Source organism: Lycorma delicatula, chromosome 12, assembly GCF_047948215.1.
Source record: "Lycorma delicatula isolate Av1 chromosome 12, ASM4794821v1, whole genome shotgun sequence".
Lineage (NCBI taxonomy): Eukaryota > Metazoa > Arthropoda > Insecta > Hemiptera > Fulgoridae > Lycorma > Lycorma delicatula.
In genome coordinates this window covers 13338162-13352544 of record NC_134466.1, presented here as the reverse complement: position 1 = coordinate 13352544, position 14383 = coordinate 13338162, and the positions used below count along the sequence as shown (strand labels likewise).

The window sequence follows — 14383 nt, the reverse complement described above, 5'->3', positions numbered from 1 at the left end:
AACCATATGTCTCTAATTAGACTGATGCCGCTATTTAAATATCTTATGAATTGCTTTAGTTAGAAGATTTAAACCTTATGAGTTACTTTTGAATTAATTTATTCTAATTAATAATCAATTTATATTGCAGTAAATCGTGTTATTTTATGTTACACCTTGTTTATGTATTGTAGCATACTAAGTTACTGCAGCATATGGAAAAATAATTTTAATTGTCTTCTCAGAACTGCTCAGTAAAAGTTGATTCTGTAACTGTTTTATTTTTTCACATGTTTAGGAGTTACTGATGTCTGTAACACCAGAAAAATTAAGGCATATAAGTTGCCAAAATAACTTGTTTAGCTAGCAACTATTTCTTAATGTGAAACTTATAATTACTAATCTAAAAAAAAAAACTTATTCAAATGTTATTACTATAATGTAATTTCTTATGAAATTTGTGTAATTTAGTGTTAATTATATTCCTTGTTATCTGATAACATTTAACACTGCAGCTGAGTGAAATGAAAAAAGCACATTATCAGTTAATCACAGAGGTATTATTTTTTTTTTTACTTTGGTAAAGACATACCAAACTATTAATATTATTTATTTTTTCTGCTTTGACTTTGTTATTCTTAGATGTGCATTATGTAAGCTTATTGTATTAGAGGTAGTTGAACTGATAAAATCCCACGGTATTTTATATGATTTCCTGTTTGTTCAGATTTAACACTTCAGAGTTTTCACTTATTTTTACTGGAATGCAAAATTCCTCATGGTTATAAAAAATATTGAAAATATTTTTTTATAACCATGAGGATTTTATAACATTGTTTTGGCTTTACTCAAGCAGGTTAAAAATAATGTACTTGAGAAATATCATTAGAAGTATGAAATCTTAATATTGTCCTTATTTGCTTTTGATAGGATAGTAACAAATTTAGGATAAAATGGTTTTTGTCAAACAGACTTGTAAAAAAAGTGTTTAATAATAGCTGAAAGTGAAATAAAGGAACACGTTGTTAAAATCAGGTAGAAGATAAGGAATGCGACTAAAATTTTAGCATTTATAGTACAAAATAGAAGATAAGTTGGAAATTTATCAAAGTTGTAGCAGACTGAAAAAAAAGTTAATTTTTTTCTTTTGTTTTGTTTCAGGTTTGGTAATTTAGGCGGTTTTCAAATATTATTAGAAAGGTTTCAGTCAGGTAAAAATCTAACATTACCAGTTATATACGCATTACTCCGGCCTTTTGGATTGTGCTTCGAGTTATTAACTGTACATAGTATCAATAAATATTTTATGCCTATTGTCGTAAGTAATATTTTACCTTTATTAATTAAACCGGTTTTATTTTTTTAATTATCATAAAAGAATACACTATTAAGTTTTTAAATATTAATGACCATTATGTTTACTTAATCGATAAAATAAAATATGAAATAGGAATAGGAAATTATTTTGGGAATTGAATTTAAATAAATGTAATAACAGCATGTTTCAGAAGCTTTTGGTAATATTTCACCGTTTGGTATTAAATATATTTATTAATTTTTACATTAGGTAAAAATGAATAATAACTTGTAAATTTCCTTTAAAAGGAAACATTTTAATTAGACCTTGTGCATTAATATAAAATATGTTTAATTTTATCTGAAGAAAACTAATAAATGTGAAGTCAGGTACCATGTTATCTGTTTATTTTGTAGTGTTATGCAATCTGACAACTTTATGCCTGTTTTCACATATAACTTTTGTATTCCATTTGAATAATTTCATTTCTATCCCAGCTTTTTATCAATTGGTTTGGTTAATTGAGATGTAATTTTGTTCACAATAAAAGGCATTAATAATTTATCTAATAAAATATTTGATAAATGGTCAACATTTTAGTATTTTCAAAGGTAAAATTTTATTTATTTTGTAGAAGATTGTTGGGTACACAATTACAGATTTTCATAAAAATATCTAATCTGTTCTTATGATGTAAACTTTTATTGAAAAAACAGATAATGATAAAAGAGTGTAACTGAAGCATAATTAGTCTATATGAACCTTTTTTTGTTTATTTTTATTTCCTGAATCGGTTCCTTAAACTTGTCCATCACCTCTCTTGACATCTTTTTGGGGAAAGAAAATATGAGTACTGTGATGCCCCTTGTCTGATGGGATTAAAAATCAGGTCATATTGTCTGATGGGATATATATATATAGTCAAAACATTTGAGCCAAATTTCAATGTCTTTAGTGAATTGGTTTTTAAGATACGAGGTTAGAACTGTTGAGAAATAATCTTGATTACCCCTCTCCACCTGTAATTCCGATGACTTTGGTATTTTAAATAATTTAATTAGAATTTCATCATACTAAATCTCAATTTTTGATGATGACTACAAAAAGAAACTACAAAAAAAAACTGCCTACCCCTCTTTTTTTAATTTCTCCTGAAATGTACCGCCACCAGTAAGTATCCCTTATATAGAAATATTTTAAGTTAAATTCAATGAATTTATGTTGATGAAATTTACAAAATTTTGAACCTTTCTATGTACTTTCCGTATACCTGGGAGAGTAAAAATCTGTATTTTCACTTTCTTTTAGCTAATTAAATGTAACCTATTCTCTTTTAACCATGTTATTATTTGTGTAATACATTTAAAAATATTGGATGAACATTTGTTAAAGTTGTATATCTGTAGATAATTTCCTATTCCTAAGTAACAGAAATATTTGCAATTCGGAAATAATAAATGTAGAATTGCATAGGATATAAATAATAGGATGTGTGCAATATTGGCATAACTCTACTGAATTGTACCCTTTTCACTTATATATAACTGTTATCTAAATATGTTTTATACTTAATATTTTTATTTTGGTTCAAGGCTCTTTTGGAAACTTGTGCTATTTTTTTTTGTGATTCTAGTCTCTGATGTTAACACTGTTTGTTGTATCAAAAAAGAAGCTTTATTGGATGTTCAGAGTTGAAACTCTGAATTAAACAAAGACTATTTTCTCTTTGAAACAATTTTTTTATTGATTAGTTAATATAATCATTGCAATAGAAGTGAAATTCAACATATGTGGTTTGAGAATTCATTGTGGTTATGATAAGGGTTTTCCATTCATGTTACAGGGACGTTGTTCTTTTATTCTATATATAATTTTTTTTTTTTTAGAAAATATTTTCTCAGTTGGTGAGTGCTTATAATAATTTGTATTAGGTGTTTTCAGATATGATCTGAATTTTTTTAGCTTCAAATGTTTGATATTTGCATATTTTGAATATTTCATATTATCCATACAATTATAATAGTTTTCGATAGAATTTTTTTAACAAAAAAGAAAAAATGAATTCCTGTACTAGCTGTAGCGGGTTCAGTGATAAAAAAATCCAGGATTGTTTGAATTATTGTAATCTGTCTGAAATTGTAACCTCTGTTTCACCAAAGCTGGAACTGGAGTTATGATGATGATCCTTTAGTGACTTGTGAGTTGCTTCTAATTTTGGAAGATATTAGTGAGTCTGATTAAAAGTTTCTGCAACTGGTCAAGCCAGTCTGGTATCCAAAATAGTACTCAATTAGAAGGTCTGATTTAAATTTAAAAAATGTTAAAATAAATGTGCAGTTACTTTGTAGTTCTATTAATTGAAAAAAAAAATTCCAATTTGAAACAAGAAAATTAAAAAAAGGTTAATCAAATGATAGGTAACTTGAGCAGAGTGAGTTATGTTTTTAATAAGTAAGATAATAATAAGTCTTGGCCTTTCATCCGGCGGTCAGGCATGGCATTTTTACACGCTACAAATCATTCATCTCATCTTCTGAAGCAATACCTAACGATAGTCTCAGAGGTTAGCAAAAAAAAAAGATAATAAAGTTTCATGCTTTTATATACTCAGTGCAATCTTCAGGAATTGGATTGTTAGAATATAAAAGGATGTGATTTAAGGGTAAAACATTTACTGGTTTAATTGACAGAAAAATTGTTTAAATTTTCAGGTGTAGTTTTACTTAAGTGGGGCACTGTTTGGTATCGTATCCCATTTATAAAATAAATGTTTTATTAAATTCATGTTTTAATTTAAATATTAATGAACTTAGTAATTGACGCCATTTAAGTTTGTTTAAAGAAAAAATAATGTCGCCTCCTGATAATATTTGGAATGGAAGACTGGAATGGAATATCTTCTGAATGTTTGAGATTGAATGTATGTAACTTGTTAAAGAGATAATAATAATAATAATGCAGTTAAGTAATTACATGATTGTTATATTTTGAATAATTTTATAGTTTCTGTATTATTTTTTTTTTGTAGGAAATTGTACCGGATATTTTAGATAATTTAACAGATGATGAATTAAAGAAAGAAGCTAAAAATGAATCGAAAAATGATGCAATATCTGCCATTATTAAATCTTGTAAAAATCTTGTGTCTAGGCTTCCTAAACAAGAAGAAACTATTAAAAATTTAGAAATTTTCCGATTAAAAATGATATTAAGGTATACTTTTTTTTGTTCTTTGTTTTCGTATTTTCAGTTGTTTATATGTATCATGTTAGAAGATGTTATTACAGTAGGGTCTTGAATATGCAACCTGTAGTTACCGTTCTGTGTTAGGTCATGATTTAGAAAATTAAAAAATCTAGTTCAAGTATGTACGTGATGATTGTGCCAAATCAATGCAAAGTTTTTTACATTTTTATTCTTGTGTGTTATTTATTACTTCTGATAAAGTGCAGGATGTTGGTGGTAATAAATATTACCATTGATGGCAATAAGATATTGAAGTAGAATATGAATTAGGACAATGAAATTTTGAAAACTTACAGAGACAAAGGTGGTCATTTATTTAAAAAATACTCCTCAAGTTTCCGTATCACCACAAGCATTGTTTCATAATAAGTATTGCATTTTCATACGATACTACTGATGAGTGAATTGCTCGTCATTTCTCTGGAAGCTACTCTTATTTATTAAATGGAAGTAAATATTTGGTAAAAATTCAAAATTGTGTGCTTGATGGGTTTGTCCATTGAATCATTACCAAAATGCATCCTGAACAATTAGTTTGTAACAATTTTATCTAGAGCGGGACTTTCTATTTCATATTATAAATATTTTTTATTGGAAAAAATTGTTCAAATTTAATTTATTTTATTTTATCTCCACTGAAATATATAACAAAATTTTTTACTTTTTTTGAAATTGTAAATAAACCATGGTATCCTGTTTATTACCAGTACATTGTAACATAAAATTAAAGTAATGTAATACAATTCAGTGAAATGAAATACACACTGATCAATTTCTGGAATTATCCAGATATTTTGGTTATCCATTATCTCTTCACGTTAAGGTTAGTCAACATCTTGTACATACAAATGTAAGCGTGTGGTCTATATTATTTATTATCGAACTAAAGATATTGCTATTTTTATTGCAGGTTGCTTCAGATATCATCATTCAATGGAAAAATGAATGCATTGAATGAAGTGAACAAGGTTATAGCTAGTGTTACATATTATCCACATACTAGACATTCGTCGACAATAGAACAGCAAGAAGAAGAATGGTTAACACCAGAAAGAATGGCGGTAAATATTTAATCAGATATATGCAATATGTAAAATTATAATTATAAAAAAATTAGTTTTAAATCCCAACAGGTGGGTTTCCTGAAAAGATAGTATTAACTTATTAACCTTATAGCTTAGCAGGGCCTGGAGCGATTCACAAGTAACTCCTGGAAATCAAAGCATGTGAACTAAAATGAAATTACAATGACTGAAGAATTTTTATGCTTAATAACATCGGCTACAGTTTTATAGCACACTGTAGTCACTTAATCAGCTAATGCTTGTTTAAACACAGGCAATTACAGCCTTATGCCAGATTATGAATTACTTTGGTTTTTTTTTTTTTTTTTAGAAGAGAAATGGATTCTTTAGTGTGTGAAAAATAACTTGACCTATCAGGATTTAAATTCCCCCAGAACTTTCTGGATGAAAAGCAAAGGTGCTACCACTCTGTCACATTTGACCATCAGTAGTCACATTTACAGAGATATCAGTTAGTCTAGACTACTACGTTTTCTGTTTTATTTTTAATAATTTATATTAAAAAAAGTTTTAATTATATTATTATTATTAATGCAAAAGTATGTCAAATTTTCAAACTTCTTTAATCAAACTGTGATTATTTAAAAATTCCTAAACAACTTGAACACATCCACCTCAATGTTATTCCTTACTTTCACTTTTAATCTGACCTCACTTCGTAACTTATTCTTATTTGTGGAAAAGATCTGAATGGAAAGTGTTTGCAATGAGGGTAGAGTTAAAGGTAAAATTGCTACTGGCATGGACAATATTTATCTTGAGGAATTCTGGAAATTTTTCGGCTATGGCAGAAACATCAGGACAAATGTATCCTATTATATTGAATAATTTAGTACAACTTGTTTTAAGAATTGTCCTAGTATTAATACAGCAAAATAGTAGTTTCATGCTATTTTCACTCACTGCATTTCTTACACAGCAGGTCTGAAAAGTTCCCAAACCATATTTCTGTTATCGATACAAGTAGTGCCATTATCGGACAACCAAGGAACTATGTAGTACGATGTCTGACGACTGTATATATTAAATTTCATCACGTTTTGTCACTTCAGTCTTGTTATATTCAGCCACATATGTTGTGTTCATGTGACTGTGTGAGCTCATGACATGGAACAGAGAAGCGCGATAAAATTTTTTTTTTGACTTCAAAAATCTTTTGTTGAAACTTATTCTATGATACAGCAAGCATTCAGTGATGAAGCTGCATCTCATACTACAACATTCACGTGGTGGAAGCGGTTTAAAGACTAGAGTCGGATGATGACAAACAAAGCAGGAGGCTGTAAACAGCTGTTCACGATGAAAACATTGCGAAAGTATGTGTGCTCCTGCTTGTACAACCTGATCTTACCTTTTGGTCCATACTATAGCGCTAAACATCGAAAAAGAGGTGGTATGTACAATTCTAACAGAAAAAAATTAACTGCCAAAGGTGTGGTCTCGTTACATTCCACACTTATTGAACAAAGAACAAGAACAGGTGCTTCTTTCTTGCGCTCAAGACTTTGTTGAAACTGCCGATAGCGATCAGAATTTTTTGCAAACAATTGTAACTGGAGATGAAAGCTAGTGCTTCATGTATATGGTGTGCAAATGAAGCGTCAATCTGCTGCTTGATTGAGTTCTGGAGCACAAAGACCAACGAAAGACAGGCAGCAAAAATCAAGAGGGAAAATGATGTTGATTGCATTCTTTGACTCAAAGGGCCTGATTCATCATGAATTTGTCCCAACTGGTCAAATTGTGAATTTTAAATTCTATTTGGAAGTAATGAAGTGCCTTATGTGTCGCATTCATCGAATCCGGCCCGAGTACTGGGATCTGGGAAGTTGGAGTCACTTGCATGACAATGCCCCAGCACACATGGCAACAGCTTTAATACATTATTATGCCGCAAATCAAATCACCATCTTATCCCACCCACCCTATTCACCCGACTTGGCTCCAGCACACTATTTTCTGTTCCCGAAACTCAAGTTGAAAATGAAAGGTTGTTTTTTTGATGACATTCTGGCCATCCAAAGGGCTTGCACCAAGCAGTTGGTGATCCCACAAAGTGATTTCTCCAGAGCTTTTGACAGGCTCTACTGATGCTGCAATGAGTGTGTAATTAGAGATGGGTTCTGTGTAGAAGGCTGATGTGAATAAATCATTTATTTTTAAATCTGTATTTTTATTTAATTTAGTTTGGGAACTTTTCAGACTTATATTGTATGTGATTCATTGTTACTGTTTTTACCCACTGCATTCCTTATGATTCCTTGTTATTAAGCAGAACTTTATTTACTATTTTATTACTTTACTTTATTTTTTATTAAAGTAGCTACCAAAGCCAAAAATAAAGGGTATACATACAAAGTTTGTTTTATATTTTTTTTAACAGAAACAATTAGGCTATTAAAAAAAAAACTTGAAAAAAGATTGAAAAATAGTTTTTCTTTGTTGTATAAACAATTTGCCAGTTTGGTTAGAGCCAAGGTTTTGTTTCATTTGCTACAGACATTCATTTTAAAATGTTATATTACCGATCCTGTTGCAGTTAATCCTTCAGACGCACTTGTAACACCTGTAAATTTGATGCAATCCTTAATTTGATTAAGTGTGAGAGAAGTAGCATCCTTCTGTAACCTCTTTCTTCCTGCTTGTATCTCTCCATTGACCTCTCTCTTAGATTGATTTTTATCATGCTGAACCATCTGTTACAGATATAGACTTCATTAAATTTTCCTTCTAGTTATGTTCATATTTTGCACAACATATTTTTACACAAGTTTGGTAAAATAATTTACTCTACCTTTATTTAGTACTTGGGATAAGGCGTAATTTTTAATGTAAATGTGTATGTTATGTATGTATGTATATTGATGTAAAATCTGTATTGTGACTATATATTTATATTGTAAAATTTTTTTACAGAAGTGGATTAAGGATAATAAAGTGCTTGAAATAGTTTTACGTGATTCGTTACACCAACCTCAATACGTTGAAAAATTAGAAAAAATATTAAGATTCATTATAAAAGAACGTACATTATCGTTAGAGGATCTTGATGCCGTTTGGGCTGCACAAGCTGATAAACATGAAGCGATCGTTAAGAATGTTCATGATCTTCTTGCCAAACTTGCTTGGGATTTTTCACCGGAACAACTCGATCATCTCTTTGAATGCTTTCAGGTAATCTCTTGGTTAATCAGTGATATGTTAAGATACGGTCATAAAGATACGTAAAGATTAATCTACAAATAATTTCTTGTTTTGTATGTTTAAAAAAAATTTTAATTTAGTTTTTTAATTATGAATTTAATTTGAATATGGCAAATTATTTTTATAAAATTAAAAATTGGAAAATTATGAGGGTTTCAATTCGCTTAGAAGAAACTTTACGTACAAATTAGTTTGAATTTTTATAAATCTATAATTTTCCATTTTTTCAGTCAAGTTGGACAACAGCTACTAAAAAACAAAGGGAAAAATTATTGGAATTAATTAGAAGATTAGCTGAAGATGATAAGGATGGTGTTATGGCTCATAAGGTAATTCTTATTTTTTTCTTTAGTCTCTTTTTGTTTCATTAATTGTATTCATAATAAATTAGTTTGATAGAAAGCTTTGTGTCATTTATTTATAATCTATAACATAGTAATCAATTTATAGTCCTAGTTTAACATTTGTCCTTTCATAAAACAGTTTATACATGAATTAGCCTGATCACTGGAGAATAATAATTTTTTTTATTCTTTGTATATTATGATCTCAGGATGGGCATTAACACTGTGGATGAACTGAAAAGATCAGAAAAAATGATAGGTGAAGTAAGCCAGAAAAGTTGAACCCAATGCTTGGATTTTTAAAAATTTTATTTATTAAACTGAAAAGAGAAGTAGGTTTCAGAAAAAAATTTGATGTATGAATTGTTACATTGCATGGTGGATTGATTTGTGGGAAAAGTAGGATAATCTATGTCATATATGAGAGCCTGTTGAAATCACAATAAATGGGAAGTGTAAAGTAAAAAACAATCTGAAATTCTTTTTAATAATAAACCAAATTTCACTTAGAGTAATGTTACTTTTGAAAAAAAATAGATCTTTAAAAAATGATTTGGCCTACAATATAGTGGGTATACCTTTCTTTGTGTAGGGAGCAAGCAGATTTGTATGCTTGTAGATACAAATGCTTGTATATAACTGATGTATACAATTACTGATATTATACAGTCCATTTTATTGATGAACAATGAAAAATCTGAATTTTACAATTGAAAAAAGTTAGTCATTTTGTTGGGTGAATTTTTAATATTGTTTCTACTTGAAATTAAAAATTCAGATCAAAATTACAATTGAAAATTGGTCATGTGGTTTTGTAAAAAAAAAAAGGTTGTGTATATTTAAAATATCCCTATGCTGAATTGGTCCTGATAATTTTGATGACCAAGATCCAGATAAATAGGGTTATTTAATAAAATATTGTTTCTACAAATTTAATTTAAAGTATGCTTTACATGAACCAAGTTTAGTATTAATGAATAAATGCATTTACTTGCGTTTACCAGAGCATGTTATGATTGCGTTCAGTTTTTCTTAGGCCAGTAAAGCTAGTATGTAATAAAGTGTGTTTATCAAAATTCATTGACAAGAGCTCTTATATTGACATGTACTTGGTACATAAAATTCTGTAAAGTGTTCAAGAATTGTTGATAGATTTCATATGTTGTTAGTCAAGCGTTCTCCTGGTCTAATTGAACACAGAATGGACACAGTTTGTCCATTCTGTCTCAGCATGTTTTAGATCATATTTAATGTATTTTTTATGCTTTTACTTACTTAGAACTCTATTTTATTTTAGTATTTTTATTTGATACATGCAGCAGTGTAATTCAGTAATTTGCAGTAGCAGTGTTTGATTCTTTAGTTATAAGAATCAAACACTGCTACTGTATACTCTCTCTTGCTGTATTTTTTGTTGTGTATGAGGTTAGTGATTTTGATTGTATCTGTGGTTTATTTTAAGATTTATGAAAATGTGTACAGATAAAAATGTTAGCTTAGCTGCAGCTGAATTAGGAATTGAAATTTTTTAAAAACCAAATTAATTTTTAAATTATGAAGAAATGTCAAAAGTTAAAGGGAAATTTTTCTTTCCTTCCAATTGCATGCTTCACAATACTGATTGTTATGCCTTTTTTTTTCTTGTTTAGCCTCCGGTAACTACCGTTCAGATAATACTTCAGAGGATGAATGAGGATGATATGTATGAGTGTAAATGAAGTGTAGTGTTGTACATTTTCAGTTCGATCGTTCCTGAGATGTGTCGTTAATTGAAACCCAACCACCAAAGAACACCGGTATCCACGATCTAGTATTCAAGTCCGTGTAAAAATAACTGGCTTTACTAGGACTTGAACGCTGGAACTCTCGACTTCCAAATCAGCTGATTTGGGAAGACGCGTTCACCACTAGACCAACCCGGTGGTTCTGATTGTTATGCCTAAATATCCTAACCTCAACATCTTCATTGGAAGTGTTGTTTCTTTTTGTTAGCTATTGGTGGTTATTTGAAAATTTAATTTAAAATGAATACTTTGCTTCCATTCAGGAAGAAATGTGAGCAGTGATATATTTTCTCAAATCAGAAGAGGTGAAACTAGCAGAGATAGATTATTTGTTAAGTGAAGCAGCTGAATGGAGAAAGTTGTCAGAACAAGATTATGAAACTAGGGCATGGCTTGATGTTTTCACTCATCTTTAAAAAAGTCTATGTTCACCGTATTCCATGTCACTGATAGATGTTCATAAAGAGAATTGTTTGAAGATTTTGTAGAAGAAACAGAGTTATTTCTATTACAGATTGTATTTGTTGATGAGTTATGAATCACTTTGAACATGATGATGTTTAAAAATTTCCCAGAAGAAACATTATGGAGATGAGACTAATTTGTAAAACATCTGTTGATCATCAGTATCTGTTGATAAGTTATGAATCACTTTTAATATGATGATAAGCAGCAAAGTTGAGTCTGGTATAATATTTTACATTTCCTACAGTAAAAAAAAAAAATAAAATATTCATATATTTACAGCAAAGTTGAAGACTGTTTTGTGGGATTTTGAATGTCCAGTTTTTGTTCACGTTTCTCCTAAAGAGGAAACTGTGAATAGTGAAACATTGTGAGCTGTGTGATCACTAAAGGCATAAGTCAAGTCCAAAAATTATGGTAAACCTTTAAAAGGAATGATGTTGCTTAAAGATGATACTCTGTTTCATATAGTCAACAAACCTTTTTTTCAAGATATCTGTTTTCAGCTGTTAGGCAATCTACCCAACTGTCCTGACCTGACTGAGTGATCTTTATTTTTTTTGGCCGCTGAAAGAACAGTTATGAAGGAATCATTTTTGTTCTGTTCAGGAGCTCATGGAAGTTGTGCAAAATTTTAGCTACATACCTTACCAAAAACTTTCGTCCAGGAAAAGTTAAAGATTTATTTTGATGTATAATCTTATTTTTTAAAGTTATTATATGATGATGTATATAAAATAATTTTGTAGAATTATATAAAAATTTTTTTTAATGTTTTAGGTGTTAACATTGTTTTGGAATCTTGCACATTCGGATGATGTTTTAACTGAAATAATGGATCAAGCGCTTGGAGCTCATGTCAAAATATTAGACTACAGTTGTTCACAAGTAAGTAATGTTAATAGTGTTTTCTTATTCTGTTTTATTTTGGACTTATTCAAATTTTTTAACTTGGAAAAAGGCAGAGTTTCTAAATTTAGTTCGCACACTATCAGATGGATTGATTTTAATGACTTTTTTCTTTCTGTAAAGAAACTTCCTGTGGTAATGCAGATTAAATATTTTTGTACTTAATTTAAACAGAAGATATTAAAGTGAGACTACCATGTGTAAGTAGAGATTCTAAGATATTTTTATTGATATCATCATCGCATAATAATATTGGGTTGTTATAGCATAATTATACAGGTGTCCCACAAAGAAATGAAGGGAACTTTCAGGACATGTTTTACTGGTGAAAATATGAAAAACATTCATACAAACATAAGTCTGGAAAAGTTTTGTTTTTAAGTTTGGTTAGCAAAAGATTTTGCCTGAATTTCAGCTCTTCTGATAAAGACAAGACTTGGACCTCTGTCTACTGAAAGATGGATCATATACTTTCATGTCCTTATCATCTGGTACACTGACCTCACCTTGTGCTCACTTAGTTTACTCCCTCTTCTTTATTGGTTTGTTTGTGACAACTTTTACGGCAGTGACCAAAGGCCTCAACCATTATTGTTTTTGGTGTCAAACGTGAGGTGAACAAAATGGCCACGAACATGGATCGTTGAAAAGGCAGATTGGAACAGTTACCATAAAGTCTTCCTATCACAGTATGATAATAGTGCAGATGCTCTTGATCAACTTACCTATTTTATTTCCCTTGTACTTGAGAATGCCGCAGTGTTCCTGTAGCCCTGCCAGGCGGTGGTACGTGACTATTTGTCTAACCGTACAGCTCTGTTTAAGGATGCACACCTAGTTGTGAAAAAATCCTTTACAAGTGGAAACCCGCAGTGGAGGCTCCCTGCTATGGAACCTGGTATTTGATGGATTTCTGGAATGACATTTCCAGAAGGGGTCAATGGGCCAGACTTTCGTTGATAACTGTCTCCTTTTAGTTCATGGTAATTCACGACCACAGCTAGAAGACCTGGCGCAGGCGGTCTTGTCAACCACAGAGAGCTAGATAGAGATTCAAAATTTAAAGATTAGCAATCCTCCAAAGTTTTATAGCTCGGAAAGACTGGGTTTTTGGCCCATCAAATGTACACGGTGTACCAGGGTGTCTTCGAAAGCATGACCTCATACACGGCATCTATTTGGGCGCAAAGGTTGGATATGAATAGAGCACTTGTTCAAAATTTAAGGAGTATCCAGCACAGAGCCTTAATTGTATGCACTGGTGTTTTTAAAACAACCTTCTATGAGGCTACCACCATTTTGGGAAAGGATCTCCCAATTGATTTTTAGTGGTGAAAGTTCAAGCAGCCATGTGGAAGTTGCAAAGAAGCTGGGAGGCCGAGGTATTTTGGATGCGGTTTTGAGCCGGGCCAGTACCAGAGCAGAACGGTGATCATCAGTTGCCCATCTCCTGCCTGCGGAAGAGGCCGCAGAGTCTTGCAATGGAAGCATGGCAGCTGGAATGGGACACCACGACTAAGGAAAGGTCCTTGTATAAGTTTATACAGAATCTGGGGAGATGGTGTGCCTCCAGCTCATATTTAAGGGCAACGGGTGCCAGTGCTCACCAATCATGTTAATTTAAACCATTATCTGTTTTGGTTCTGCTTGGCAGCTGATGAGTTGTGCGTCTGCGGGGAGGTCCAGTCAAATGAACACCTGATGTTTGACTGCCCTGCTCTTGGGAGGGGGCAGAGATCACCAGCCAATTAAGGCTCCCAAGTGCTTTAATATGGTGGACAGGTACTTGCCGGCATTCAGCAACCTAGGCGTGGCAGCAAATTGCTGTCTAGATGAAGTAAATTTTAATTTATGGATGTCATATTTTTAGTAGTTGATGGGGTGCACCTACCCATTTTAGTAAATGACAAGTGAGCAATCGGGACATGTAAGTCGGTAGTGTATGGGATCGTGCATAGTCTGCTCACACTGTTAGATAAGCTCTAGGAGCTATTTAGGACACTGGTTGTTGTTTTGAGGCTCAGAAGCTATTTGTGGCACAGACAATCGGTCTTATGCTTTAGGGTGATC

The 14383-nt window shown here is 31.1% G+C and overlaps 1 protein-coding gene across 5 annotated transcripts in view; it reads left to right on the top strand.

The window, feature by feature from the left end:
• faf (ubiquitin carboxyl-terminal hydrolase-like faf) overlaps positions 1–14383 on the top strand; it is a 173171-nt gene that overhangs the window by 35071 nt on the left and 123717 nt on the right. For all 5 annotated transcript variants that reach the window (XM_075380487.1, XM_075380491.1, XM_075380488.1 and 2 more), the window contains exons 6-11: positions 1141–1297; positions 4305–4489; positions 5433–5583; positions 8524–8781; positions 9042–9140; positions 12185–12292. In XM_075380487.1, coding sequence (XP_075236602.1) covers positions 1141–1297; positions 4305–4489; positions 5433–5583; positions 8524–8781; positions 9042–9140; positions 12185–12292 — 958 coding nt within the window. The remainder of the gene's footprint in view (positions 1–1140; positions 1298–4304; positions 4490–5432; positions 5584–8523; positions 8782–9041; positions 9141–12184; positions 12293–14383) is intronic.